The sequence below is a fragment of the Papio anubis genome, chromosome 1, assembly GCF_008728515.1.
Source record: "Papio anubis isolate 15944 chromosome 1, Panubis1.0, whole genome shotgun sequence".
Lineage (NCBI taxonomy): Eukaryota > Metazoa > Chordata > Mammalia > Primates > Cercopithecidae > Papio > Papio anubis.
The window spans coordinates 107,652,742-107,680,677 of NC_044976.1; the positions used below are offsets into that span (position 1 = coordinate 107,652,742).

At 59.4% G+C, this 27,936-nt stretch overlaps 1 protein-coding gene across 2 annotated transcripts; it reads left to right on the plus strand.

Annotated features, from left to right (window-relative positions):
• Nucleotides 1-26,288, plus strand: CELSR2 (cadherin EGF LAG seven-pass G-type receptor 2). 2 transcript variants are annotated; one of them, XM_031651546.1, is made up of 34 exons: nt 1-3,860; nt 8,995-9,642; nt 11,584-11,806; nt 12,055-12,170; nt 12,350-12,438; nt 12,826-12,983; nt 13,345-13,508; nt 13,681-13,806; nt 14,150-14,316; nt 14,618-14,905; nt 14,990-15,164; nt 15,401-15,542; nt 15,723-15,843; nt 16,262-16,445; nt 16,621-16,722; nt 18,081-18,175; nt 18,384-18,593; nt 19,113-19,296; nt 19,409-19,537; nt 19,639-19,819; nt 19,950-20,117; nt 20,227-20,353; nt 20,466-20,666; nt 20,970-21,144; nt 21,469-21,581; nt 21,759-21,838; nt 21,928-22,054; nt 22,142-22,264; nt 22,820-22,947; nt 23,180-23,268; nt 23,374-23,568; nt 23,707-23,877; nt 23,977-24,211; nt 24,562-26,288. In XM_031651546.1, exons 1-34 carry the CDS (start codon nt 542-544, stop codon nt 24,587-24,589), a joined length of 8,781 nt encoding a protein of 2,926 aa, XP_031507406.1. In that variant the 5' UTR covers nt 1-541; the 3' UTR covers nt 24,590-26,288. The 2 variants fall into 2 exon arrangements, with proteins under 2 accessions (XP_031507406.1, XP_031507407.1); XM_031651547.1 differs by having other exon boundaries at nt 425-3,860; nt 24,701-26,288.
• The last annotated feature ends 1,648 nt before the right edge of the window (nt 26,289-27,936 follow it).

The following is a 27,936-nucleotide window of genomic DNA, read 5'->3' on the forward strand; positions in this document are numbered from 1 at the left end:
GCAGAGCTCGCCCGCCCGCCGGGGAGGCGAGGGAGCGCGGGGCTGGGCACGGGGCCGCGGCGACAGGCAGCAGCCGCGGCGGGGACGCGGGGCGCGAGCCGGCGGCGCGGGATCGTCGGGGGCCGCCGGGGCCGGGCCGGGGTCGGGGCGCGCGGCTACGCGGGCGCAGGTGGGCGATCCCACAGGGGCGGAGGTGGCACCCCGGCTCCGGAACCCGGGGCCCGGCAAGGCCAGGGGCGCCGCGGGGCCCGCGGGCGCAGGTGGTGAGTGCCCGGAGCGCAGGTGGAGGCGCAGCGGCAGCCTGCAGTGCTCAGGGTAACCAGGGAGCGGGTCTGGCTCCGGGGGCGGTGGGAGCCCGGGCGCGTCGGAGGGCGCAGCGCGGGGCCCCGCCGAGCCATCCAGGCGCAGGCCTCGCGGGGCGCACAGGGGGCCCCCGGGGACTGGCGCCCTGGCCCGGGCATGAGGCGCGGCGGGGCCGGCAGGAGCCGGAGGAGGAGCCGCCGCCGCTGTTGACTCGGCCGCCGGCCGGGAGCTGGGAGAGATGCGGAGCCCGGCCACCGGCGCCCCCCTCCCAACGCCGCCACCGCCGCCGCTGCTGCTGTTGCTGCTGCTGCTGCTGCCGCCGCCGCCGCCAGTATTGGGAGACCAATTGGGGCCCTGTCGTTCCTTGGGGTCCAGGGGACTCGGCTCCTCTGGGGCCTGCGCCCCTGTGGGCTGGCTCTGTCCATCCTCAGCGTCGAACCTCTGGCTCTACACCAGCCGCTGCACGGATGCGGGCACTGAGCTGACTGGCCACCTGGTACCCCACCACGATGGCCTGAGGGTTTGGTGTCCAGAATCCGGGGCCCATATTCCCCTACCACCAGCTCCTGAAGGCTGCCCCTGGAGTTGTCGCCTCCTGGGCATTGGAGGCCACCTTTCGCCACAGGGCAAGCTCACACTGCCCCAGGAGCACCCGTGCTTAAAAGCCCCACGGCTCAGATGCCAGTCCTGCAAACTGGCACAGGCCCCTGGGCTCAGGGCAGGGGAAGGGTCACCAGAAGAGTCCATGGGTGGGCGTCGGAAAAGGAATGTAAATACAGCCCCCCAGTTCCAGCCCCCCAGCTACCAGGCCACAGTGCCAGAGAACCAACCAGCAGGCACTCCTGTTGCATCCCTGAGGGCCATCGACCCAGACGAGGGTGAGGCAGGTCGACTTGAGTACACCATGGATGCCCTCTTTGATAGCCGCTCCAACCAGTTCTTCTCCTTGGACCCAATCACTGGTGCAGTAACCACAGCTGAGGAGCTGGATCGTGAGACCAAGAGCACCCACGTCTTCAGGGTCACGGCGCAGGACCACGGCATGCCCCGACGAAGTGCCCTGGCTACACTCACCATCTTGGTTACTGACACCAATGATCATGACCCCGTGTTCGAGCAGCAGGAGTACAAGGAGAGCCTCAGGGAGAACCTGGAGGTTGGCTATGAAGTGCTCACTGTCAGGGCCACGGATGGTGATGCCCCTCCCAATGCCAATATTCTGTACCGCCTGCTGGAGGGGCCTGGGGGCAGCCCCTCCGAAGTCTTTGAGATCGACCCTCGCTCTGGGGTGATCCGAACCCGTGGCCCTGTGGATCGGGAAGAGGTGGAATCCTACCAGTTGACGGTAGAGGCAAGTGACCAGGGTCGGGACCCGGGTCCTCGGAGTACCACAGCCGCTGTTTTCCTTTCTGTGGAGGATGACAATGACAATGCCCCCCAGTTTAGTGAGAAGCGCTATGTGGTCCAGGTGAGGGAGGACGTGACTCCGGGGGCCCCAGTACTCCGAGTCACAGCCTCGGATCGAGACAAGGGGAGCAATGCCCTGGTGCACTACAGCATCATGAGTGGCAACGCTCGGGGACAGTTTTATCTGGATGCCCAGACTGGAGCTCTGGATGTGGTCAGCCCTCTTGACTATGAGACCACCAAGGAGTACACCCTACGGGTGCGAGCACAGGATGGTGGCCGTCCCCCACTCTCTAATGTCTCTGGCTTGGTGACAGTGCAGGTCCTGGATATCAACGACAATGCCCCCATCTTCGTCAGCACCCCTTTCCAGGCTACTGTCCTGGAGAGTGTCCCCTTAGGCTACCTGGTTCTCCATGTCCAGGCTATCGACGCTGATGCTGGTGACAATGCCCGCCTAGAATACCGCCTTGCTGGGGTGGGACCTGACTTCCCCTTCACCATCAACAATGGCACAGGCTGGATCTCTGTGGCTGCTGAACTGGACCGGGAGGAAGTTGATTTCTACAGCTTTGGGGTAGAAGCTCGAGACCATGGCACTCCAGCACTCACTGCCTCGGCCAGCGTCAGCGTGACTGTCCTGGATGTCAACGACAATAATCCAACCTTTACCCAACCCGAGTACACAGTGCGGCTCAATGAGGATGCAGCTGTGGGCACTAGCGTGGTGACGGTGTCAGCTGTGGACCGTGATGCTCATAGTGTCATCACCTACCAGATCACCAGTGGCAATACCCGAAACCGCTTCTCCATCACCAGCCAAAGTGGTGGTGGGCTGGTATCCCTTGCCCTGCCACTGGACTACAAACTTGAGCGGCAGTATGTGTTGGCTGTTACCGCCTCCGATGGCACGCGGCAGGACACGGCACAGATTGTGGTGAATGTCACCGATGCCAACACCCATCGTCCTGTCTTTCAGAGCTCCCACTATACAGTGAATGTTAATGAGGACCGGCCGGCAGGCACCACAGTGGTGCTGATCAGCGCCACGGATGAGGACACAGGTGAGAATGCCCGCATCACCTACTTCATGGAGGACAGCATCCCCCAGTTCCGCATCGATGCAGACACAGGGGCCGTCACCACCCAGGCTGAGCTGGACTACGAAGACCAAGTGTCTTATACCCTGGCCATTACTGCTCGGGACAACGGCATTCCCCAGAAGTCCGACACCACCTACCTGGAGATCCTGGTGAACGACGTGAATGACAATGCCCCTCAGTTCCTGCGCGACTCCTACCAGGGCAGTGTCTATGAGGATGTGCCACCCTTCACTAGCGTCCTGCAGATCTCTGCCACTGATCGTGATTCTGGACTTAATGGTAGGGTCTTCTACACTTTCCAAGGAGGCGACGATGGAGACGGTGACTTTATTGTCGAGTCCACGTCAGGCATCGTGCGAACGCTGCGGAGGCTGGATCGAGAGAACGTGGCCCAGTATGTCTTGCGGGCATATGCAGTGGACAAGGGGATGCCCCCAGCCCGCACGCCCATGGAAGTGACAGTCACTGTGCTGGATGTGAATGACAATCCCCCTGTCTTTGAGCAGGATGAGTTTGATGTGTTTGTGGAAGAGAACAGCCCCATTGGGCTGGCCGTGGCCCGGGTCACAGCCACTGACCCCGATGAAGGCACTAATGCCCAGATTATGTACCAGATCATGGAGGGCAACATCCCTGAGGTCTTCCAGCTGGACATCTTCTCTGGGGAGCTGACAGCCCTGGTAGACTTAGACTACGAGGACCGGCCTGAGTACGTCCTGGTCATCCAGGCTACGTCAGCTCCTCTGGTGAGCCGGGCTACAGTCCACGTCCGCCTCCTTGACCGCAATGACAACCCACCAGTGCTGGGCAACTTTGAGATCCTTTTCAACAACTATGTCACCAACCGCTCAAGCAGCTTCCCTGGGGGTGCCATTGGCCGAGTACCTGCGCATGACCCTGATATCTCAGATAGTCTGACTTACAGCTTTGAGCGGGGAAATGAACTCAGCCTGGTCCTGCTCAATGCCTCCACGGGCGAGCTGAAGCTGAGCCGCGCGCTGGACAACAACCGGCCTCTGGAGGCCATCATGAGCGTGTTGGTGTCAGGTAAGGAAGGGTCCAGGTGGCGCTGGGGTGGGGGTAGCTCGCGGGGAGGGTCCGGGCAGCCACTGGAGGTAGGGCACGATCCAGGAAGCAGCTACAGACCCACCTCCCTGCCCAGTGCCTGGCACAGAGCGGGAGGGGGCAAGAGCCAGCTTGGGAAGAAGCCCCAGGAATCCCAGCGGCTGGTGCAGGCCCCGCCTTCCGCCAGGCTGGGCTGGGCTGCTTCGGTTGGCTGCCCCCACTGTCTACCAGCCTGTGACGTGGTCGGGGAAGTGTTGTGAGGCTGCCCCGGCTATGGCTGCCAAGAATTGTGAAAAAAGGCGCGTGGAAGCCTGGGGGCCAGGAGAGCTGGGGGAAGGGTAGAGAGGACTGTGGCGCAGGAGGGGAGGCGAGGCCAGGGCCCCTTCACCCCCATCAAGATATTCCTGCAGTCTCATACAGCCTTTGGCAGAAATGGGGACCATGGGAGCACAAGGCTGCTGCTACCCAGGGGTCAGGACCCTGCAGTCCTCTTCTGGCCCCTTTTGCCTCCTGGCTGAGCTGCAGAATCGGCTGACATGGACTTTGTCTAGCGCATTCTTTTCCCTCCAGGCAGAAAGAGCCTGGCCTGGCTCCCCCTTCAGAGCTCCCACAGGAAGTGAGGCTAGAGCTCATTGTCTGTCCAAACAGACCCCACTTTCAGAGTCCGTGGTTCGGGTCTGGCTTGGAGGAGGGGCTGCAATGAAGCTGGGGGGCAAGCTGAGGCCTTCTGGGCCCCCTTGCCACCCCACGGGCTGTTCTTAGGGTGCCAGGCCTTCCTTTCCTGCTGGCTGTGACCCGGACGAGCTCCAGGAATGGAGTGTAGGGACCAGGACAGGCCAGGGGACTGGTGGGCTTTGAGGGCAGAGACCCCAAGGCACCTGATCTGAGGACAGAACAGAGTCCCAGGGTGTGGGAGCCTGGCGGGATCCCAGGCTGGGGCATTCCTGCTGCTTGGCCAAGCGCTCAGCCTACAGACTCCCTGGACAGCAGGGCTGGGGGAGGAGAGTTGGAGGGGGTTGGTGACAGTATTCTGTCTTTTTTTATCAGCTGTGGGGAGCCAGAGGTAGCAGCAGGGAGAGGACCACACCCAAGTTGCTGAGTGCCTTCCCCAAGCCAGGGAACAACTGAGACCCTCATGAGGGGATGCTGTTAGCTGCACCCCAGGGGTGGGTCAGGTCACACCCCCTCTAGGCAGCCTTCAAACCCGTCAGGGAAGGGAGGAAAAGAAGAGGCTGACAGGCCCCTACTTCCACCCCAGGGAGTGTGGCCTGAAGGCAAAGGAAGGGTATGGGAGAGTCAGGGCGTGGCCTCACTCAGGGTCCTTGCTGGACAGATGCCTCCCTGCCCCATCCCTCAAGGTAGCCACAGGAACCAGGAAGCAGGAGCTTTTCAGGGACTGTGGCTGAGGTTCTGAGCCTCCAGAGACTTCAGTTTCGCCTCCAGGAAGAGGAAGTGGGAGGCTGAGCTCCTGTGTCCTCAGCTGTGCCTGGGCACTTGAGGCGGTGGGAAGGAGGTGGGAAGGAGGGCCTCTCCCTCTGGTCCTCCACACCCAGCCTGCCCTTGGTGAGTGTGGCCAGACACTAAGTGATGGGGGCAGAGAAGCGCCCCCACTAGGCTTTCCGTCTCCCACCAGGGCAGAGCCCCAGACCTTGGTTCCCTAGTCTAGAGAAGGCTCAGGGCAACATCCAGGAGGGCTTCTCCTGGCCTGGCAGCTCTGGCCCCACCCTCTCCCTTCCGCCCTGACCCTTGGAGGCAGTCACCACGGCAACCCCAAAGTTCAGGGAGGCCAGGGTGAGGGGGAGCTGACTCCCACTGCCCCTTTGTTTTCCTCCTCTTGTTCTTTGTCTCTTCTTTCTTTCCCGCCCCTGCCCATGCGGGGCCTTGCAGCACTGCCTCTCTCCGGTGCCCTCTCCCTGCTCCTGTGGCTCTCCTGCTCTCCCACTTGCCCATCGCTGGCTCTTTTCCTGGGGCTTTGTCTTCCCCTGTTTGGTCTCCGTTCCCCTGTTTGGTCTCCGTGTTTGTGCCTCCCCGTCTTCCTCCCTATGGCTGCGGCTGTCCCAGCCTGGGCCGATGGCTCTCCTGGAGCCTGAATTCTCCTCGCCTCTTTCTTCGTCTGCTCGGACACACAGCAGCTCCTGTCCATGGTCTGGGCAGCTCCCAGAACAGCAGAGCCCTCTTGGCCTCCAGCCTCCGCTGGCACATCTGCCAGGGGAAGAGAGGTTGGGAGGCTGACCGGGACCTGGCACTTTTCCAGGTGTGGCTGGCTAAGCTTGGGGCACAGGTGGCATTTCCTGGGGTCAGAGGCCATCCTAGCGCTTTCTTTTCTGTTCAGGAAGACAGCTTAGGCAATGCACTCCCCACCCCTGTTCCCACCCTGCCTTTGCACCTGAGGGGTGACCTAGGTCAAGGCAGGGGAGGGGGACACAGAAAGGAGAGAGCAGTGGGTTGACTGTTGGGGATGGGGACAATAGCAGAGGGGGCAGGTGGCCACAGATGGTGAACCAGATGGGCAGCAACAGAGACATGCTGGGAGAGGGGCCCAGGCGGGGCCTAAGACGATGGCGGTGGGGGACACAGCGAGGAGTGTTCGTTCCCAGGGCTGAGTGGTGGCAAAGTTTCTCCTGCTCTGTGGCTTTGGTTGCCCTCTCGTCTCTTAATCAGTTATGGGCACAGTGTGTGGAGTCTTGGGCTGCTTCTGCCTGGAGGGAATATCTGGTCGAGGAATCATTAAGCAGATGTACCAGGTATACAAGAGCCCTGTGCCAGCTGAGCACCCTAGTGGGTGCGGGGAAGTCTGAAACAGAGAGGAAAGTAGAGCCTGATGACATAAATCTGGGCAGGCTTCCTGGAGCAGGTGAGCTCAGGGCAGGTTAGAAGACTCGGAGGACTGTGGGCTGGTGTCTAGGTGGGAAGGAACAGCCTGTGGAACAGCTTTGAGACGAGAGCAGGAGGAACAGAAGTGGGTGATGACAAGCGGGCTTACTGGTGATAGCTGGTGAGAACAAGCAAGTGGTGAGGCTGGAGGGTAGGTGGGCAGTGGGCCGAGGACACGGCTGAGATGGGGCTCTGCCTTCAGCCTTCCCGGCTTCAGCTGAGCCACCGCTGGTATAGTCAGTCACCCCAAGTAGGTACAGTACAGATGCAGAATTTGTCCCCATGTTCCTCGCCTACTCACACCACCCCCCCCAGAAACATGGGCTCCTGCCCCATTACTGCTAGGGTAAGCATTCGCTCTTTATGTCTAGTTGGGCTCCCCCTGCTATGTGGTTTTTGTTTGTTTGTTTGTTTGTTTGTTTTCTGGGGACAGCGTCTTGCTCTGTCACCCAGGCTGGAGTACAATGGCGCGATCTCGGCTCACTGCACCCTCTGCCTCCTGGGTTCAAGCAATTCTCCTGCCTCAGCCTCCTGAGTAGCTGGAACCTCCTAAGTAGCTGAGATTACAGGCACCCACCACCACGCCCAACTAATTTTTGTGTTTTTAGTAGAGCCAGGGTTTCACCATGTTGGTCAGTCTGGTCTCGAACTCCTGACCTCGTGATCCACCTGCCTTGGCCTCCTAAAGTGCTGGGACTACAGGCATGAGCCACTGCGCCCCGCCCCCCTGCTATGTTTTGAAGACCATTTATTCTTTTTGGAGACTGAATAGATTGTCATCCACATCTCAGTGTTTTCTGAACACCTACTATGTGTAAGGCATTGTAACAAATAAAAATGTGAATGTGCCGGTAGCTCATGCCTGTAATCCCAGTGGTCTAGAAGGCTCAGATGGAGGATCACTTGAGGCCAGGAATTTGAGACTAGCCTGGACAACACAGCAAGACCCCATCTCTACACACAAACAAAAATTAGCCAGGCATACTTGTGAGCACCTGTGGTCTCAGCTATTTGGGAGGCTGAGGTGGGAGGATCGCTTGAGCCCAGGAGTTCAAGGCTACAGTGAGCTATGATCGTGCCACTGCACTCCAGCAGAGGCGACAGAGTGAGAGTTTATCTCTTAAAAAAATAAAAAATAAAAAAAATTAGACTATCCCTTATTGCCCTGCAAAGCCATTTCCTCCATCTCCAGGTCCCCAGCTTTCATGTTTTAGCTAAATAAAATTCATTCCCATGTGTATGTGCATTCAGGTGTGTGTGGTATTTCTGGGCTTAGGGTGTGTAGGTGGAGTGAGACACCAGCAAGTGTGTGTTAGTACTTAGCTGTTTATAAGTGAGTGTGTTGCCTGGGGGTATGGCAGGCATTTGGGTGTGATGCTTGAGCCAAGTGGGTGATGAGTAGCTACAGGCCCTAGGGCCAGAGAAGAGACTGACTCAGTGGGGCTCTAGGGTCTCAGAGTGGAGAGCTGCCCAGTCCCTTCTATCTCTGCCCCTCTGGGCCCCCACCCCCACTCACCCTGTCTCCAGCATGGGGCAGTGGGTGATGTTGTCACTGGTTAACGTGGCTCAGCTGGATTTCCTGGGGTGGGGCCCCCCAGGCTACCCACAGCAGCCCAGAGAGTTGGGCGGGAAGAATGCTTTGTGTTGGGTGTTGCCATGGGGATAGTAGGTCTGAGCCCAAGCAGCCGTGGGGCTCAGTGGGAGGGGGACTAGGTGGCCCACTGACCCAGTTTACCCCCCCAACTCCCTGCTGCAGCCATGACTGCGATTATTGTGGTGTTGAGGTGTAGAGGCTGAGGGGGCATGGGGATGATTTTTATGGCTCTCAGGATGCTCTGGGCCCTGTAGAAAAGTATGAAAAAGACAACATAGGGTTCCCGTGCAGGGCAGCACAGACTCTGGGGGAAGGGAGCCCGAGCCATGGTTGGACAAGGAAAGGTGCACAAACATTAAGAGGTGTGCCATGCATCAGCGACAGAAGGTTTTGGGAAAGGATGCAAAGGGAACTTCTGCAAATCTCATGTCCTGAGCCCTGAAGGAGTGACTGGCCCACAGGTGACATACCTGGCTCAGCACCCTTATGCCAGTGGGAGAGGAGAGGCTTTCTTGGTGGGTGGTGCAGGAATATGCAGGCTGAATTGCAGCCCCAGCTCCTGTGCAGGGCCTTCCCCACACCCCTGCGCGGGTCTGTGGCTTGGCCCCCCACCCCAGACTGGGTCCTGACTGGTGTCCCTCTCCACAGACGGCGTGCACAGCGTGACGGCCCAGTGCGCGCTGCGTGTGACCATCATCACTGATGAGATGCTCACCCACAGCATCACGCTGCGCCTGGAGGACATGTCACCCGAGCGCTTCCTGTCACCACTGCTGGGCCTCTTCATCCAGGCGGTGGCCGCCACGCTGGCCACGCCACCGGACCACGTGGTGGTCTTCAACGTCCAGCGGGACACCGACGCCCCTGGGGGCCACATCCTCAACGTGAGCCTGTCGGTGGGCCAGCCGCCAGGGCCCGGGGGCGGGCCGCCCTTCCTGCCCTCCGAGGACCTGCAGGAGCGCCTGTACCTTAACCGCAGCTTGCTGACGGCCATCTCGGCGCAGCGCGTGCTGCCCTTCGACGACAACATCTGCCTGCGGGAGCCCTGCGAGAACTACATGCGCTGTGTGTCGGTGCTGCGCTTCGACTCCTCCGCGCCCTTTATCGCCTCCTCCTCCGTGCTCTTCCGGCCCATCCACCCCGTCGGGGGTCTGCGCTGCCGCTGCCCGCCCGGCTTCACGGGTGACTACTGTGAGACGGAGGTGGACCTCTGCTACTCGCGGCCCTGTGGCCCCCACGGGCGCTGCCGCAGCCGCGAGGGCGGCTACACCTGCCTCTGTCGTGATGGCTACACGGGTGAGCCAAGGGAGGGGACCCATGGGGCAGCCCTGGAAGGCTCTGGTGCAGGCACAAATCAGGACAAATGATGGCGGCTGCCTCATTCTCTTCCCGAGTGAGGTGCAGCTACACTGGGAGGTCATAAATCCGGCCTGCTCCCTGACAGCACTCCACTGAGGAAGGCAGCGCAAGGAGTGCTTCTCCCTGCTGCGCACGGGACACACAGGCAGTGTCATTGCGGGTAGAGCTGACTCCAGAGCCAGTCGGCATGGGTTCGTGTCTCAGCGTTGCCACTAGTAGCTGTGTGACCTTGAACAAATTACTTAATCTCTCTGGCCCTCAGTTATTTGAAATGGAGGTAATGACCGTGCTTAGGTCGTAAGTTGGTTGTGAGGATTAATGTAATTAATTTGATATTTGGAAACAGCTGGTGGCATGGAAGGTGTTGGCTTTGATTTAAGGGAACGCTGAGATTGGGTGACTTGCTCGGGGTCTCATCACAGCTGGTTTAGATGTGAGGCTGGGCCTAGAACCGGGTCTCTACACCGCTGAGCGAATTCCCTTTCTGAGCTGCAGCAAGTACTTTTCTCCCCAGGCATTAAGGGGAAGACACAGAAGTGCTGGGGGAACTGGAAGGGGTTGGGTTCTGAGATGGGGTGCTCCAGAAGATCATTGCACCTGTGTGGGCCTGGGCAGAATGGCTCCACCTCTGCCCAGGTGCTGGTAAAAGAGGGTCCTGGCTAGGGGACTTCCCTGTTGGCCTGTCAGCCAAGGTCTTTACACATCTTGCTCCCTGGGATGCTCACTGCCTCTGCTCTATGCTCCTGACCCCTCCCTTCAGGCTCCTGCATCTTCTCAGGGCACTCCCTGCTTCCCTTCCCTTCCCTGCAGGCCCTTCCTTCTGAGATGCCCAAGCCCTGCTCCCTGTCCTCCAGTGCTATGCCCACTGGCTCTGCCAGCAGTCACAGGCAGGCCCCACTCCCTTCCCTGCTGCATCTTCCTGCCCAGAACTTGCCAGACTTGACTTCTCTTTGCTGCTGCTAGGGGTGGGGGGAAGGGGAGGGGCGGGCATGGGGGAGGGGAGAGGAGTCTTTGTCCAGGAGGATGGGGGGGGGGTGGGGGGGGTTAGAGTAGGCGAACAACAGTTTCCATGGAAACAAGAGCCAGTCACTAGGCACAGGAGCTGAGAACCTATCTCTAGAATCTGGGAATGGGGAGGGAGAGAAGGGTGGATTTTCCCATCTGATGTTGGAGTTTTCAGCTCCTCTGTTGAATTGTCTGAGCCCTCAGAGCTCAGTTTCTCACTTTCAGCATGTCCCACATGCACAAAGGTCCTCAGTCTGGACCCCAGGGCTCAAGGTGGGAGGCCTCTGCCCCATTCCTGGGGGCTCCCCAGCTTCTCTCTCTTACTCCTCCATAACCCAGACAAATCTAAGTGGAAGCCCGGTCCCATCCCCGGGGAGGGAAACTGATCTCAATGCCTGAGAGGGACAAAAGCACCAGTAGGAAGGAGGGAGGAGGGAGGCTCCCAGCCCTCCCACTGTCCTGCAGGCCCATCTGCCTGTGCACATTTACCCTCTTGGGGGCCAGGACACCCCCAGGCATGCTTGGTAGTGTGACATCGAAGGCTCCCAGGAGCCTTACAACCAAGTGTCCCAGCAGGCCTGTGCTTATGAAACCCAAATGGGGTAGGGAAGGGGCTGGGAACTCCGAGGAACTTGCAGTGTGTGGAGCTGTGGCGAGAGCGGCTCAGTGAGCCAAACAGGGTGCCCAGGAAGGCCTGGGGACCGTAGATCTCAGAGAAGATGGCACAGGAGAGGAAGTGGGGATGCCTGGGAGGTTTGGGGGGTATTACAAGGGTCACGGGAGGCCGTGGGAGCTATCACTGGGTTGTGGGGGGTCTCAGTTCGCCTCCCGTCCTCAGGTACTTGGTACTCACTTGCCTTTCCTCTTGTCCAGGTGAGCACTGTGAGGTGAGTGCTCGCTCAGGCCGTTGCACCCCAGGTGTCTGCAAGAATGGGGGCACCTGTGTCAACCTGCTGGTGGGCGGTTTCAAATGTGATTGCCCATCTGGAGACTTCGAGAAGCCCTACTGCCAGGTGACCACGCGCAGCTTCCCCGCCCGCTCCTTCATCACCTTTCGTGGCCTGCGCCAGCGTTTCCACTTCACCCTGGCCCTCTCGTGAGTGGCTGGGTGCTGGGGGTAGGGAGCAGACCTGGTGGGCGTCTGAGGTGCCTCCTGTTCTGTGGATGAAGTAAGAGGTCAGGCATCGAAAGAGCGTGGAGCAGGCTGCCAGCAGAGCCAGGAGCTCTTGGAGTTGCCTGTGGTTCTGCCAGCAGATCTCCCTCCCCTGCGCTGGTTAGGTGGTGGGGGTGCTGGCATCAAGGTGGATACCCCATTCCCTGCCCCCATCCCCAACTCCTGTTCAGGTTTGCCACAAAGGAGCGCGATGGGTTGCTGTTGTACAATGGGCGTTTTAATGAGAAGCATGACTTTGTGGCCCTCGAGGTGATCCAGGAGCAGGTCCAGCTCACCTTCTCTGCAGGTGATCACAGTTGCCCCCCATCCTTGCCCATCTTCCAAAGACCCCGAGTCTCCCAGCCCCCGACCCCAAGCCACATACTCTAATCAGCCAAACCTGGGCCCAGCCCCAGCCACTGGCACCCCAACCCTGCCTTTCCCAGCCCTCGTCTGGCATCCCAGCTCACCTGATCCTTTCCTCAGGGGAGTCAACCACCACGGTGTCCCCATTCGTGCCTGGAGGAGTCAGTGATGGCCAGTGGCATACAGTGCAGCTGAAATACTACAATAAGGTGGGTGTGGAGGGCACAGAGGGTTGGGGTTCTGTTCTTGCCTCAGGTGCTTACGAAGCCCTGAATGGCACTGCCTCCAGGCTTGGATGGGCTGGTCAGGGCATTTCTGGCTGAGAGGAAGGGAGCGGCTGGGAAGGTACCACCTTGCTGGGCATTCCCACCCCACTGGGCACTGCTTGATGCTCCCTGTTCCACTAGGCAGCCGCAGACTTGGACACTGAGGAAGGTAGTTACATGCATAAACCATGTGAGCACACGTGTGTGTATGCATGTATGTACGTGTGTCTGGGCATGTGGGTGCACACAGAGGCACCCAGTGTGTGCTGGCCATGAACCTAGTGGGCTCTGCATCAAGTGTCCCCCTTCTTTGCTCTTTCCTGTCCACAGCCACTGTTGGGTCAGACAGGGCTCCCGCAGGGCCCATCAGAGCAGAAGGTGGCCGTGGTGACCGTGGATGGCTGTGACACAGGGGTGGCCTTGCGCTTCGGATCTGTCCTGGGCAACTACTCCTGTGCTGCCCAGGGCACCCAGGGTGGCAGCAAGAAGTGAGCAGGGAAAAGGGCCAGGGATGGGGTGAAGTGAGGGCAGAGCCAGGCAGGGAGGGAAGGTGGAGAGGGTGGGCTTCTGGGGGCTCCCTCCCTTTGCCTCCCTTAGCCCCTGCTCAGCCCTGGGGATGGGGTCAAGACTGGGGAATCAGAGCAAGGCCCTGTGGGGCAGTCTGGGGAGGGGGCCAAGTGTTGGACAAGAACAGTTCCAGGTGGGGGTGACCCCCTTCCTGAGCACTGCTCTGCAGGGCCCCTTGGACACCTGCCTAGGCCCTTCCTGTCTCCGGCCTGGTGGCAGAGCAAGCGGAGGACCGGAAGCTCCCAGCCCTGCCTTGTGCTGCCACCATCTTTTCTCCCCCAGGTCTCTGGATCTGACGGGGCCCCTGCTACTAGGCGGAGTGCCTGACCTGCCTGAGAGCTTCCCAGTCCGAATGCGGCACTTCGTGGGCTGCATGCGGAACCTGCAGGTGGACAGCCGGCACATAGACATGGCTGACTTCATTGCCAACAATGGCACTGTGCCTGGTATGGGCGCCCGGGGTGGAGTCAGGCTGGGATCCCAGTGCTGAGGGGAGGGGCTGTGCCTGGTGTGAGGATGCCAGAATGCAGGGTCTCAGAGGCCTCTCTAGCCGCTGCCACAGGATTCCTCTTTACAGCCCCGGCTCAGGTCCACTGAGAGGCCTTCTCTCCATTCCAGGCTGCCCTGCCAAGAAGAACGTGTGTGACAGCAACACTTGCCACAATGGGGGCACCTGCGTGAACCAGTGGGACGCGTTCAGCTGCGAGTGCCCCCTGGGCTTCGGGGGCAAGAGCTGCGCCCAGGGTAGGAGGAGCGGCTGTTAGAGGCTGAGGCCTGGGTGCTATCAACAGCCTGGGAATTGGCAGGGTTGGGGCAGGCGCTGGGCAGGCCTCCGCTGAGCCGGGCTGTGGGTGGAAAAGCGTGTCTGGGCAGAGCCCTGAGAGGGCAACACAGGAGACAAAGGGGCCAGTCAGAGGCAGGCCTGGGCACAGCGTGGGGCGGGCCCAGGGCAGGTACGAACTTTGGAGGGCGGGGCTGATGAGGGGAGTGGGCTCTGCCTCCCATGCAGCCGCCACCGCTGAGCATCACACCCCCAGGGCCCTCCACGGCTCCACCCGTCACAGTCTGCCTTTTCCTGCCTCCCCAGAAATGGCCAATCCACAGCACTTCCTGGGCAGCAGCCTGGTGGCCTGGCATGGCCTCTCGCTGCCCATCTCCCAACCCTGGCACCTCAACCTCATGTTCCGCACTCGCCAGGCCGACGGTGTCCTGCTGCAGGCCGTCACCAGGGGGCGAAGCACCATCACCCTACAGGTGATGCAGGGAAGAGCCGGCTGGCCCTGGCCTGGCCGTAGGGCCCTGGTAGCCTCTAGGGGGCTGGACAGAAGTGGCTGGGCAGGTCCTGGGCAGGGGTGGGGACAGATAGAGGCCACTGGATCCGTTGGGAAGGTCAATGCTGCCACCTATTGGGCCTGAAGGAAATAAATACACTTTCCTCTCTGTGGCCTGAGCTGGGCAGCAGGATGGGTTTGGTGGTCCAGAAAGGGGAACTGTGGACTGGAGAAGAGTGATGAAGGCCGTTTGCTGACGCTACTTTCTTTCCTCCTGGTGTCAGCTACGGGAGGGCCACGTGGTGCTGAGCGTAGAGGGCACAGGGCTCCAGGCCTCCTCTCTCCGTCTGGAGCCAGGTCGGGCCAATGATGGTGACTGGCATCATGCACAGCTGGCACTGGGAGCCAGTGGGGGGCCCGGCCATGCCATTCTGTCCTTCGATTATGGGCAGCAGAGAGCAGAGGGCAACCTGGGCCCCCGGCTGCATGGTCTGCACCTGAGCAACATAACAGTGGGCGGAATACCTGGGCCAGCCGGCGGTGTGGCCCGTGGCTTTCGGGGCTGTTTGCAGGTGAGTGTCCTGCCCTGCCCTCCCATCTTCCCTACCACTTCAGCCCTGCTCCACTGAGGGCAACACTGCTCCTGTCCCTCCCAGGGTGTGCGGGTGAGCGATACGCCGGAGGGGGCTAACAGCCTGGATCCCAGCCGTGGGGAGAGCATCAACGTTGAGCAAGGCTGTAGCCTGCCTGACCCTTGTGACTCAAACCCGTGTCCTGCCAACAGCTATTGCAGCAACGACTGGGACAGCTATTCCTGCAGCTGTGATCCAGGTATGCTAAGGATCCAGGGCAACAGGCAGGTTATCAGGTGCCTGGGGCCACATGCTGGCTCTGCTGTGTGACTTTGGGCATGGGGCATCACATCACCTCTCTGAGCCTTAGTCGTCGACACAGCAAAGCCAGCTGATAGGATGCTACGTGGGAAGAAATAGATGAAGGTGGGTTTCATGGAAGACGGTGCGAGGGGAGGGTGGGGAAATGAGCCTCTCTGGTCCTTCTGGTCCCAGGTTACTATGGTGACAACTGTACTAATGTGTGTGACCTGAACCCGTGTGAGCACCAGTCCGTGTGTACCCGCAAGCCCAGTGCCCCCCATGGCTATACCTGCGAGTGTCCTCCAAATTACCTTGGGCCATACTGTGAGACCAGGTAAGCAGACCAGGGCATGTGGCAGCAGGTCCCAGTGGCTGCTACTCCTCTTTGTGTGTCCCTCAGAGCCCTGAAAGCCTGGCTGATCCACAGCCAGGGTCAGAAGGGCCACACAGGGCTCACCTAGGTTAGGTGGGAGTGGCAGAGGGGGCTCATGCCTGCCTGGATCCCTCTCTGCAGAATTGACCAGCCTTGTCCCCGTGGCTGGTGGGGACATCCCACATGTGGCCCATGCAACTGTGATGTCAGCAAAGGCTTTGACCCAGACTGCAACAAGACAAGCGGCGAGTGCCACTGCAAGGTGACAGCCCCAAACAAGCCCCCACTGTGGCCACTTGGGCCTCTGTCCACATCTCCTCGGCCCTAGGGGGAGGCTATAGAGATGGGTCTTCCTGCAGAGTCGAGGGCCTTGTGCCTTTGCTCTCATAGGCGGAGCTGTTGACCGCTTACCTTCATGTGGCTGAGGTGCAGACCCTGGGCCAATGTGTAACCCATGGGCTCTGGGCCTGGTGTGGTGGTGGTTTGCAGCCTGTTCTGATTGTGTGACATCTCACTGATGGGCTCAACTCCAAAGCATTGCTAGTGTTAATTATTTTGAATGCTGCTCCTGAGGGGACCTGAGGTCGGGACCCCCTCCAGAGGGGCCACAGCTGAGAGGACCCATGAGCATCCTGGGAAGAGAGCCTGGCCAGTGACACCCTTCCTCCCTCATTTCTCAGGAGAACCACTACCGGCCCCCAGGCAGCCCCACCTGCCTCTTGTGTGACTGCTACCCCACAGGCTCCTTGTCCCGCGTCTGTGACCCTGAGGACGGCCAGTGTCCATGCAAGCCAGGTGTCATCGGGCGTCAGTGTGACCGCTGTGACAACCCTTTTGCTGAGGTCACCACCAATGGCTGTGAAGGTGTGGCTCCTGGGACGGGTGGGCAGCCCTCTTCACAGTGTGCTGGGCACCTGCACCCCAGGGAAGCCAGGAAGGGGTGGTTGCAGTCCTGGGGAGACCTAGGGAGGGCTGGGGATCCTGGGCAGGACCGCAGAGGGAGAGCTGCTCCTGGGTGACCATGTGCTCTTCCCCGCAGTGAATTACGACAGCTGCCCACGAGCGATTGAAGCTGGGATCTGGTGGCCCCGTACCCGCTTCGGGCTGCCCGCTGCTGCTCCCTGTCCCAAAGGCTCCTTTGGTAGGTGTTGGAGGCCCCAGTGTGATATTGAGGACATGGCCTCTGCTGTTAGTGGGATGAGGGCAGGAAGCCCCTGGCTGAAGATCCGGGGACTCTGCTTTCTGGCCTCCAGGTCCTGGGATTTCATTTCCCATCTTCCTTGGCTCACGGTCCCCCTTCCCCTGTTGCCCAATTGTGCCTACATCTTAGACTCTTTTTTTTTTTCTTTTTTCTGAGACAGAGTCTCGCATTGTCACCCAGGCTGGTGTGCAGTGGTGCGATCTCTGCTCACTACCACCTCCGCCTCCCAGGTTCAAGCAATTTTCCTGCCTCAGCCTCTGGCTGCTGTCACACCTGGCCATTTTGTTGTTGTTGTTGTTGTTGTTGTATTTCTTTTTTCTTTTTGGTATTTTTAGTAGAGACAGAGTTTCACCATGTTGGCCAGTCTGGTCTCGAACTCCTGACCTCATGATCCGCCTGCCTCGGCCTCCCAAAGTGCTGGGATTACAGGCGTGAGCCACTGCGCCCCGCCACATCTTGGACTCCATTACTATTTTTTTTATTTTTTGCAGATGGAGTCTCACTCTGTCATCAGGCTGCAGTGCAGTGGCGTGATCTCGGCTCTCTGCAACCTCCACCTCACAGGTTCAAGTGATTCTTCTGCCTCAGCCTTCTGAGTAGCTGGGACTACAGGTGTGTGCTACCATGCCCAGCTAATTTTTTGTATTTTTTTAAGTAGAGACAGGGTTTCACCGTGTTGGCCAGGATGGTCTCAAATCTCTTGACCTCGTGATCAGCCTGCCTCAGCCTCCGAAAGTGCTGGGATTACAGGCATGAGCTACTGCATCCGTCCCACATCTTGGACTCTTAACAAAAATGCTGAAAAACCTGCACAGTGCTCGGCATAGGGCTGTGCTAGAGATTCAAAGATGAATCATGCAGGGTTCCCATCGTCAGCTCACCACCGAGTCCTGGAGTTATGCCACCACAAAGGCAGACAGTCTGGGGAGTAGGGGTGTTGGCTGCTGACCCAGGAGACCCAGCCCAGTATGGGGGATGGCGCTGGTCCTGGACTGGCGATGAGCAGGTTCATAGGCAGGAAGTGGTGGAGAGCACAGAGTGGTGACTGGAGACAGGCAGGATGAGGGCTCAAGGAGGTCACATGCCCTGTTCCCCCAGCGCCCCATGTGGACCCATCTTGCAGAGATTTTTGGCCCTGGTGTTCCACATACCTGTCTTCCTGTTTCACCAGAGCTCTTGTTTGCTAGTTGCTGTCCCTGGCCCATGAGGTGCTGGCCTCCAGCAGAACCTGTCAGCCAGTCCTCAGGGGCTTCCTGTGTGTCTCCCTGAGGGCAGCCCTGTTGGCTTCCTTCCCGCAGGGACTGCTGTGCGCCACTGTGATGAGCACAGGGGGTGGCTCCCCCCAAACCTCTTCAACTGCACGTCCATCACCTTCTCAGAACTGAAGGGCTTCGTAAGTGAACCGCCTCGTCGCCATCTTTTCCCTCTCCTTCATGCTGAGTCTCACTTGCCCCTACTCCCATCTTTGAGAAACGGGATTCTGGAATTCCAGCCTGTGTGTTCCTGGTCTCCCAGCTGGAAAGACCATCTCTCCCCTCCTGAGGTCCTTTTGCTCCAGAGTTCCTGCCCTCACTCCTGCTCCTCCACTCCCTCCTGTCTAGGCCGAGCGGCTACAGCGGAATGAGTCAGGCCTAGACTCAGGGCGCTCCCAGCGGCTGGCCCTGCTCCTGCGCAATGCCACGCAGCACACAGTTGGCTACTTTGGCAGCGACGTCAAGGTGGCCTACCAGCTGGCCACACGGCTGCTGGCCCACGAGAGTGCCCAGCGGGGCTTCGGGCTGTCTGCCACGCAGGACGTGCACTTCACTGAGGTGGGGCTTAGAGGTTGCAGGGCTGGCTGGTTAGATGGGGGTCATGGTGAGTGAGCCTGCTCATGGCAACCTGGAGGGCAGAGGGGGCCTTCCCATCCCACCTATGAGGAGCTCCCTGCTGGCAGGAGGCCTCCGTGAAACCCGTGACCCTTGGCCCAGCCCTCTTCCCAACCCTTCTCATAGTAAGGTGTGTGTGCTGGGGCATGGTCTGACCCAGAACAGAGGCCTGCCTGTGGTACCACGGGCTGGGAGGAAGCAGTATCTCAAGACATCTGTGTGGGTCCAGGCACAGGGCTGGGAAGCTCTTATGTAGAGAATGAGGAGGAGGGCGAAGGGGCAGAGCATCCGGTGACCTGAGTGGGCAGTGCAGTCCAGGAGCATTTCAGGGGAGGCAATGGTGAGCGCAGAGGGAGAGGCCTGCCGGGAAGCGGGGGCTGGCCCGGGCACAGGCCGGGGCTCTGTGGCGGGGATGTCAGGTGTAGGCTGTGAGCACACCCACCGTGACCTTGCCCACCCCAGAATCTGCTGCGGGTGGGCAGCGCCCTCCTGGACGCAGCCAACAAGCGGCACTGGGAGCTGATCCAGCAGACAGAGGGTGGCACCGCCTGGCTGCTCCAGCACTATGAGGCCTATGCCAGCGCCCTGGCCCAGAACATGCGGCACACCTACCTAAGCCCCTTCACCATCGTCACACCCAACATTGGTGAGGCTGGTGCCAACAGGGGTTTGTGGAGGGAGTCCCCGACAAGGAAGGGCGGCTGTGCTGGGGTCCTGCCTGCCTCACAGGTCCTATCTGTGACCATCTCCTTCCTTAGTCATCTCTGTAGTGCGCTTGGACAAGGGGAACTTTGCTGGGGCCAAGCTGCCCCGCTACGAGGCCCTGCGTGGGGAGCGGCCCCCGGACCTTGAGACAACGGTCATTCTGCCTGAGTCTGTCTTCAGAGGTCAGTGGTGGCCATGGATTGAGTTGGGAGCTGGACCCCAGTGTCTGTGCAGACCCCACAGAGGGCAGGGCCCAGCTAAGTGTGACAGTGTCCCCTCCCAGAGACGCCCCCCGTGGTCAGGCCCGCAGGCCCTGGAGAGTCCCAGGAGCCAGAGGAGCTAGCACGGCGACAGCGACGGCACCCGGAGCTGAGCCAGGGTGAGGCTGTGGCCAGCGTCATCATCTACCGCACCCTGGCCGGGCTCCTGCCCCATAACTATGACCCCGACAAGCGCAGCCTGAGGTCAGTGGCTAGGGGACAGGTGTGGGTGGGGTGTGGGTCAGGCGGTGAGTGCTGAGGCATGGAGGGGGTCAGGGGCGTCTCTCCAGTCATGTGACTGCTGTGGTGACTGCACCTGCCTGCCCTACATCAGAGTCCCCAAACGCCCAATCATCAACACGCCTGTGGTGAGCATCAGTGTCCATGACGATGAGGAGCTTCTGCCCCGGGCCCTGGACAAGCCCATCACGGTGCAGTTCCGCCTGCTGGAGACAGAGGAGCGAACCAAGCCCATCTGTGTCTTCTGGAACCATTCGATCTTGTGAGCCTGCACTACCCTCACCCCCCCGCCCCCAAGGCTTTGGGCTGAAAGCCCAGGCCCCTGCATGCCTCACCCTCCTTGTCTTCCTGACTCTGCCTTCCTCACACAGGGTCAGTGGCACAGGTGGCTGGTCGGCCAGAGGCTGTGAAGTCGTCTTCCGCAACGAGAGCCATGTCAGCTGCCAGTGCAACCACATGACGAGCTTCGCTGTGCTCATGGATGTGTCTCGGCGGGAGGTCGGGCCCCCAGGGGCAGATGCAGAGCCATGGGTGGGCACTCAGGGCATGGGGCTGGGTGCTCAGGTCCTGCTCTTCCTAATTCCCTGGCCCCCTGCCACCCACTCTGCAGAATGGGGAGATCCTGCCACTGAAGACACTGACATACGTGGCTCTAGGTGTCACCTTGGCTGCCCTTCTGCTCACCTTCTTCTTCCTCACTCTCTTGCGTATCCTGCGCTCCAACCAACACGGCATCCGACGGAACCTGACAGCCGCCCTGGGCCTGGCTCAGCTAGTCTTCCTCCTGGGAATCAACCAGGCTGACCTCCCTGTAAGATGCTGCTACTGCCCAGAGACTGTCCCCACCTTCTCAGGCTACCTCCCCAGCCCCCCCTGGCAACCCCTGCTCCTTCACCATGAACTCTAATAAGGTGCCTAGTGCAGCGCCTGGCCCAGGATTTCCTCTTCTCCAGGTCCCCCGGGATCCCCCAGTATCCTACGGGCATCTGCCTCTGGCCCAGGCTTCCCCGGAAGCAGTTCCCAACACCCAGGCCCTCCTCCCTGCCTGACCCAAAGCAGAGCCTGTCCTCTGGGTGGGCCCCGGTCACTGACCTGCCCTGGCCTGGGCCCTCAGTTTGCCTGCACAGTCATTGCCATCCTGCTGCACTTCCTGTACCTCTGCACCTTTTCCTGGGCTCTGCTGGAGGCCTTGCACCTGTACCGGGCACTCACTGAGGTGCGCGACGTCAACGCCGGCCCCATGCGCTTCTACTACATGCTAGGCTGGGGCGTGCCTGCCTTCATCACAGGTACCCCCACCCATTCCTGGCCTTGGGGTCCCACATCCTTAGGTCCACCTTTGTTCCCTCTTCTCCCCACCCACATACAGGCCCTGAGGCCCCACATCCCCATGCCCCAGACCAGCTTATTCACAGGTGTCCCTCTGCTTTAACCCAGACTCTGAGGCCGCCACCCAGGTGTTGCTTCCCTATCCTGGGGAGGACACAAGGGCCAATAGTGGGCAGAACCCTTTCCATGCTTTGTGCCTGGACCTGTGAGCCCACCTGCTTGCAGCCCTACTTCCCAGGCCCCTCACCACCCCTCGCCTGCTCCCGTCTGTCTCCATGCTCCAGGGCTAGCCGTGGGCCTGGACCCCGAGGGCTATGGGAACCCTGACTTCTGCTGGCTCTCCATCTATGACACGCTCATCTGGAGTTTTGCTGGCCCAGTGGCCTTTGCCGTCTCGGTGAGTGCTAGCAGGTGGGTTGGGTGTCACCTGTGGCCCTCCTTTGCTGTCCTCCTGCTACTGGGGCCATGTGTCCTCAGGACTCCTTTTAGGAACAGCTGAGGCCACGGGGCCTTGTGGGCTGGGTAGAAGCTGTTTGTCCCCACTGAGCACCCCATGTCCTCTGCCCCTGCCTAGATGAGTGTCTTCCTGTACATCCTGGCGGCCCGGGCCTCCTGTGCTGCCCAGCGGCAGGGCTTTGAGAAGAAAGGTCCTGTGTGAGTATAGGGTTGGGGTGCCTGGGCCATGGGCAAGCACCAGCATGGGAGGCCTTATGGCCAGACTCATGGCCTGTCCCTATCCTTAGCTCGGGTCTGCAGCCCTCCTTCGCCGTCCTCCTGCTGCTGAGTGCCACATGGCTGCTGGCACTGCTCTCTGTCAACAGCGACACCCTCCTCTTCCACTACCTCTTTGCTGCCTGCAATTGCATCCAGGTAACTGGCCCAGCCTGTGGAGAAGGGAGGTACCTGGGCTGTGGGTACCTGAATATGCACAGACCGTTGCTGCCTCTTGCCTGCCAGGGCCCCTTCATCTTCCTCTCCTATGTGGTGCTTAGCAAGGAGGTCCGGAAAGCACTCAAGCTTGCCTGCAGCCGCAAGCCCAGCCCTGACCCTGCTCTGACCACCAAGTCCACCCTGACCTCGGTGAGGGAGCCAGGGGTCTTAGGCGGGTGGTGAAGGGAGGGAGAGGTAGGAGGCCCAGTGAGCCTGTACTTTTGGCCCACTCCCCTTTCCCTTTTCTCCATCCGTTCCTGGAAGGTGGAAGAGGGGGTGAAATGGTATGTTTGGCCTGGGGAGGAGATGTTGGAAAGGGTGTGTAGGATTTTGACTTGAGGGAGATGGGTCTGAGACAGATAATCAGGTAATAAGTGCCTTGCACCTGAAAATCTCTCATGAATTTTAGTAAATTTTCTGTCTCCCAAGGTGCTCTCAGGAGACAATTTCTGGTCCTATCTTTTACAGAGCCATTATATAGTGAGTCCAGGATCCCTGGGGGCATGCAGGGGTGGCACAGCTGTGGCAGAGCTATGACCACTGCCAGGCCTCAATACGGGGGCAGCAGAGAAGCAGGGCCCCCTCTTTCAGACCTGAGCATGTGGAAGGTGAAACTTAGGGCAAGTTCCCTCCACCCTCCTACTTCCCAGCCTGGGGCCAGCCATCCCACTCCCCTACTTACTGACCTCTCTGTTCCCTACCTAGTCCTACAACTGCCCCAGCCCCTACACAGATGGGCGGCTGTACCAGCCCTACGGAGACTCAGCTGGCTCTCTGCACAGCGCCAGCCGCTCGGGCAAGAGTCAGCCCAGCTACATCCCCTTCTTGCTGAGGTGAATCCTGGAAATGGGAGGGTGGAGGAGGGGAGGAGGGGCCCATGCATGCTGGACCCGGGCCAGCCAGCCGTTGGGAGTTGAGGAGCACACACTGTGGCTGACCTGTGGGCCAGCTTGGATTAGAAGCTGTAAGGGACCCACGGCTGGAACCAGGATCCCAGGGGAGAGGAGAGACGGGGACCCTGGGCAAGGGGCCAGGCTGACCCCCAGCATGGTCTCGTCTTCCTAGGGAGGAGTCCACACTGAACCCTGGCCAAGGGCCCCCTGGCCTGGGGGATCCAGGCAGCCTGTTCCTGGAGGGTCAAGACCAGCAGCATGGTGAGGATGGCAAGACTCCGGCCGCCCAGCGGGGCAGTTGGCTGGCTTTTACTGAAGGTGGGTGGAGGTGGCTGGGCTGGCTGTGATCTCTCCCTGGCCTCCTAGATCCTGACACAGACTCCGACAGTGACCTGTCCTTAGAAGATGACCAGAGTGGCTCCTATGCCTCTACCCACTCATCAGACAGTGAGGAGGAAGAAGAGGAGGAGGAAGAGGAGGCTGCCTTCCCTGGAGAGCAGGGCTGGGATAGCCTGCTGGGGCCTGGAGCCGAGAGACTGCCCCTGCACAGTACTCCCAAGGGTGGGCCAACACCAGGGCTGTAGCCTTTGGGGCCGGTGGGAGGAGAATGGGCCTGGAGTTCTTGGGAAGCAGGACTAGGGTGGTGGCCTCCTGGCTATCTGCCCTCTGTGGGCCTCATCTACTTCCTTTCCCCACCAGATGGGGGCCCAGGGCCTGGGAAGGCCCCCTGGCCAGGAGACTTTGGGACCACAGCAAAGGAGAGTAGTGGCAATGGGGCCCCTGAGGAGCGGCTGCGGGAGAATGGAGATGCCCTGTCTCGAGAGGGGTCCCTGGGCCCCCTTCCAGGCTCTTCTGCCCAGCCTCACAAAGGTGAGTGGGGCACCCCCAGCTGCCGCGCTCCCCTCGTCAGCAGCCTCACACCTCACATTCTCCTGTGGCTGCACCTCACAGCCCCGCCCCGGCCCGCAGGCATCCTTAAGAAGAAGTGTCTGCCCACCATCAGCGAGAAGAGCAGCCTTCTGCGGCTCCCCCTGGAGCAATGCACTGGGTCTTCCCGGGGCTCCTCTGCCAGTGAGGGCAGCCGGGGCGGCCCCCCTCCCCGCCCACCGCCCCGGCAGAGCCTCCAGGAGCAGCTGAACGGGGTCATGCCCATCGCCATGAGCATCAAGGCAGGCACGGTGGATGAGGACTCATCAGGCTCCGAGTGAGTGTGGCCGGGTGGGCGGGACGGGGTGCAGCCCTGCGGAGGCCCCACCTGGGCCCAGAGCTGCCTCCGGGCCTCCCCAGACGACTCTGGTTGGCTTTAGGAGGACAAATGGGTGAACTGGCCCAGCTCCCTTACTATGCCGTGCCCACAAACCATGGTGTCTTGCGGGGCGGGCCACCCCTCCTGGGCGCTACGCGGTGTAGCCCAGCCTAGGGCAGAGTGCGGGAGGATGGGGAGCTGGGGGTGCTTTCCTGTTTCCTTCGTCTGGTGAAAGCTGTCACTCTCTCCTCTGTTTCAACTAACCCTCTGTCTGCCTTTTCTGCCACTTTCCTTTCCTGCCTCTCCAGATTTCTCTTCTTTAACTTCCTGCATTAACCCTGGGCTGTGGCTCCTACGCCCGAGGCTCCCTTCCCTTCCCCAGCCGCACTCATGCCCTGCTCCTGTCTTGTGCTTTATCCTGCCCCGCTCCCCATCGCCTGCCCGCAGCAGCGACGAAACGTCCATCTGAGGAGCCTGGGCCTTGCCAGGAGGGGTACCCACCCCACCCAAGGCCATCTAGTGCCAACTCCCCCCCCACCATTCCCCTCACTGCACTTTGGACCCCTGGGGCCAACATCTCCAAGACAAAGTTTTTCAGAAAAGAGGAAAAAAAGAATTTAAAAAAGGATCTCCACTCTTCATGACTTCAGGGATTCATTTTTTTTATACGCTGGAAATTGACTCCCCTTTCCCTTCCCAAAGAGGATAGGACCTCCCAGGATGCTTCCCAGCCTCCCCTCAGTTTCCCATCTGCTGTGCCTCTGGGAGGAGAGGGACTCCTGGGGGGCCTGCCCCTTGTTCGCCATCACCAAAAGGAAAGGACAAAGCCACATGCACCCAGGGCGTCACACCCTTCGGGCTGCACCCGGGCAGGCCTCAGAACGGTGAGGGGCCAGGGCAAAGGGTGCGCCTCGCCCTGCCCGCGCTGCCTCTCCCAGGAACTGGAAAAGCCCTGTCTGGCGAGGGGGCAGAAGGACTCAGTGCCCCCGGACCCCCAAATGCTGCATGAACACATTTTCAGGGGAGCCTGTGCCCCCAGGCGGGGGTCGGGCAGCCCCAGCCCCTCTCCTTTTCCTGGACTCTGGCCGTGCACGGCAGCCCAGGTGTTTGCTCAGTTGCTGACCCAAAAGTGCTTCATTTTTCCTGCCCGCCCCGCACCTGGGGCAGGCCAGTCATGTGTTAAGTTGCGCTTCTTTGCTGTGGTGTGGGTGGGGGAGGAAGAGTAAACACAGTGCTGGCTCGGCTGCCCTGAGGGTGCTCAAGCACAGGTTTCAAGTCTGGGTTCTGGTGTCCACTCACCCACCCGCCCCCAAAATCAGACAAATGCTACTTTGCCTAACCTGCTGTGGCCTCTGAGACATGTTCTATTTTTAACCCCTTCTTGGAATTGGCTCTCTTCTTCAAAGGACTAGGTCCTGTTCCTCTTTCTCCCCGACTCCACCCCAACTCCCTGTGAAGAGAGAGTTAATATATTTGTTTTATTTATTTGCTTTTTGTGTTGGGATGGGTTCGTGTCCAGTCCCGGGGGTCTGATATGGCCATCACAGGCTGGGTGTGTTCCCAGCAGCCCTGGCTTGGGGGCTCGGCGCCCTTCCCCCTGGCCCCAGGCCGCCATCTCCCCACTTCTCCTCCCCTCTCCTCAGTTTTGCCGACTGCTTTTCATCTGAGTCACCATTTACTCCAAGCATGTATTCCAGACTTGTCACTGACTTTCCTTCTGGAGCAGGTGGCTAGAAAAAGAGGCTGTGGGCAGGAAAGAAAGGCTCCTGTTTCTCATTTGTGAGGCCGGCCTCTGGCTTTTCTGCCATGGATTCTCCCCCTGTCTTCTCCCCTCAGCAATTCCTGTAAAGGGTTAAAAATTTAACTGGTTTTTACTACTGATGACTTGATTTAAAAAAATACAAAGATGCTGGATGCTAACTTGATACTAACCATCAGATTGTACAGTTCGGTTGTTGCTGTAAATATGGTAGCATTTTGTTGTTGTTGTTTTTTCATGCCCCATACTACTGAATAAACTAGTTCTGTGCGGGTACAGCACTGTCACTGTCTGCTTCTGTGTGGCACCCTGTCCTCCCACAGGGAGGAAGGCCTGGTCTCTGGAAAACAAAAGAGCTGGCAGGGCCCAGAAGTCCCCACTGGGAGGTCAGGAGACTCAGACACCACTGGTTGATAAGCCTGTCCCTCGGTCTATGTCCATGACACTGCTCCCAAGTAGCCGGATCAGCGCAGAGCCCATTTCCTGGCATTTCCAAGGAAGACCTGGCGGGCAGGCAGGAAAGTGTCCTTTTCACCAGGACAGAAAGGACTTCTGTGGTGGGAGAGGCTGCACAGGGCCGGCAGCCTTCTAGCCCAGCCCCTCAGGGCTGATTCCTAGACAGGGCTGAGTTTTCTGGGGCAGCATTCAAGAGGCAGGGAGGGCTGCATTGAGAGGCTGGTGGGAATTGAATGGTGCTCAGTGACTCAGTGCCTCCTAGCTACACTGCTCAGGGTTGTTTTTTGTTTTTTTCCCCATTGGAAAATGAAGCAGCTACTCTACTGAAGCCAAGTGTGTGCTCTGCAACATTACTTCTTGTCCTAAGTTTCATATATATATATATGAGAGATATATTTAAAAATACATACTTTTTAAATTTAATAGAGACAGGGGTCTCACTGTGTTGATCAGGCTGGTCTCGAATTCCTAGGCTCAAGTGATCCTCCCGCCTTGGCCTCCCAAGGTGCTGGGGTCACGGATGTGAGTTGCCACATCTGGCCTAGTTCCAGGTTTTGTGTTTGCCAAAGTTCCAGTCAATAAACTAGAAAGACGGCCGGGAGTGGTGGTTTACGCCTGTAATCCCAGCACTATGGGAGGCCGAGGCAGACAGATCACCTGAGAGATCAGGAGTTTGAGACCAGCCTGGCCAACATGGTGAAACTCCGTCTCTACTAAAAATACAAAAGAATTAGCTGGGCGTGGTGGCGGGCGCCTGTAATCCCAGCTACTCCAGAGGCTGAGGCAGGAGAATGGCGTGAACCTGGGAGGCGGAGCTTGCAGTGAGCCGAGATCGCGCCACTGCACTCCAGCCTGGGTGACAGAGCGAGACTCCGTATAAAAAAAAAAAAAAAAAAAAAAACACAAACCCTAGCTGGGCGCACTGGTTCACGCCTGTAATCCCAATACTTCGGGAGGCCAAGGCAGGGGGATCACTTGAGGCCAGGACTTAAGAGACCAGCCTGGCCAACATGGTGAAACCCATATCTACAAAAAATACAAAAAAAGCCAGCTGTGGTGGTGCGTGCCTGTGGTCCCAACTACTAGGGAGGCTGAGGTGGGAGGTGGCTTGAACCCAGGAGGCAGAGGCTGCAGTGAGCCAAGATCGCACCACCGCACTCCAGCCTGGGTAACAGAGCCAGACCTTGTCTCAAAAAAAAAAAAAAAAAAAAAAGACACAAACCCTGGAACCAGACTGAGTGACTTAATCTTTCTGAGCCTTAAGTTTCTCTGCCCACAAAATGAGGATGATGATAAAAGCATTCACCTAATTGAGCTTTTGTGAGGATTAAGTGAGTTAACACATGTAGAGTGCTTGGAACAGTTCATAGTACAAAGTAAGAGGCCAGTAAACACTGGCTTTCTGTGTTGTTGCTACTGGGTGCAGTGGAAGAGTGCATAGACAGAAAAAGTCGAAAGCCAGGCCCAA

Coding starts and splice junctions, on each gene's coding strand:
- CELSR2 (XM_031651546.1), top strand. CDS start 542: ATGCGGAGCCCGGCCACCGGCGCCCCCCTCCCAACGCCGCCACCGCCG. Junction 14,317..14,617: donor GAAGCACCATCACCCTACAG/GTGATGCAGGGA, acceptor TCCTGGTGTCAG/CTACGGGAGGGCCACGTGGT. Junction 20,667..20,969: donor TCAACCAGGCTGACCTCCCT/GTAAGATGCTGC, acceptor CTGGGCCCTCAG/TTTGCCTGCACAGTCATTGC.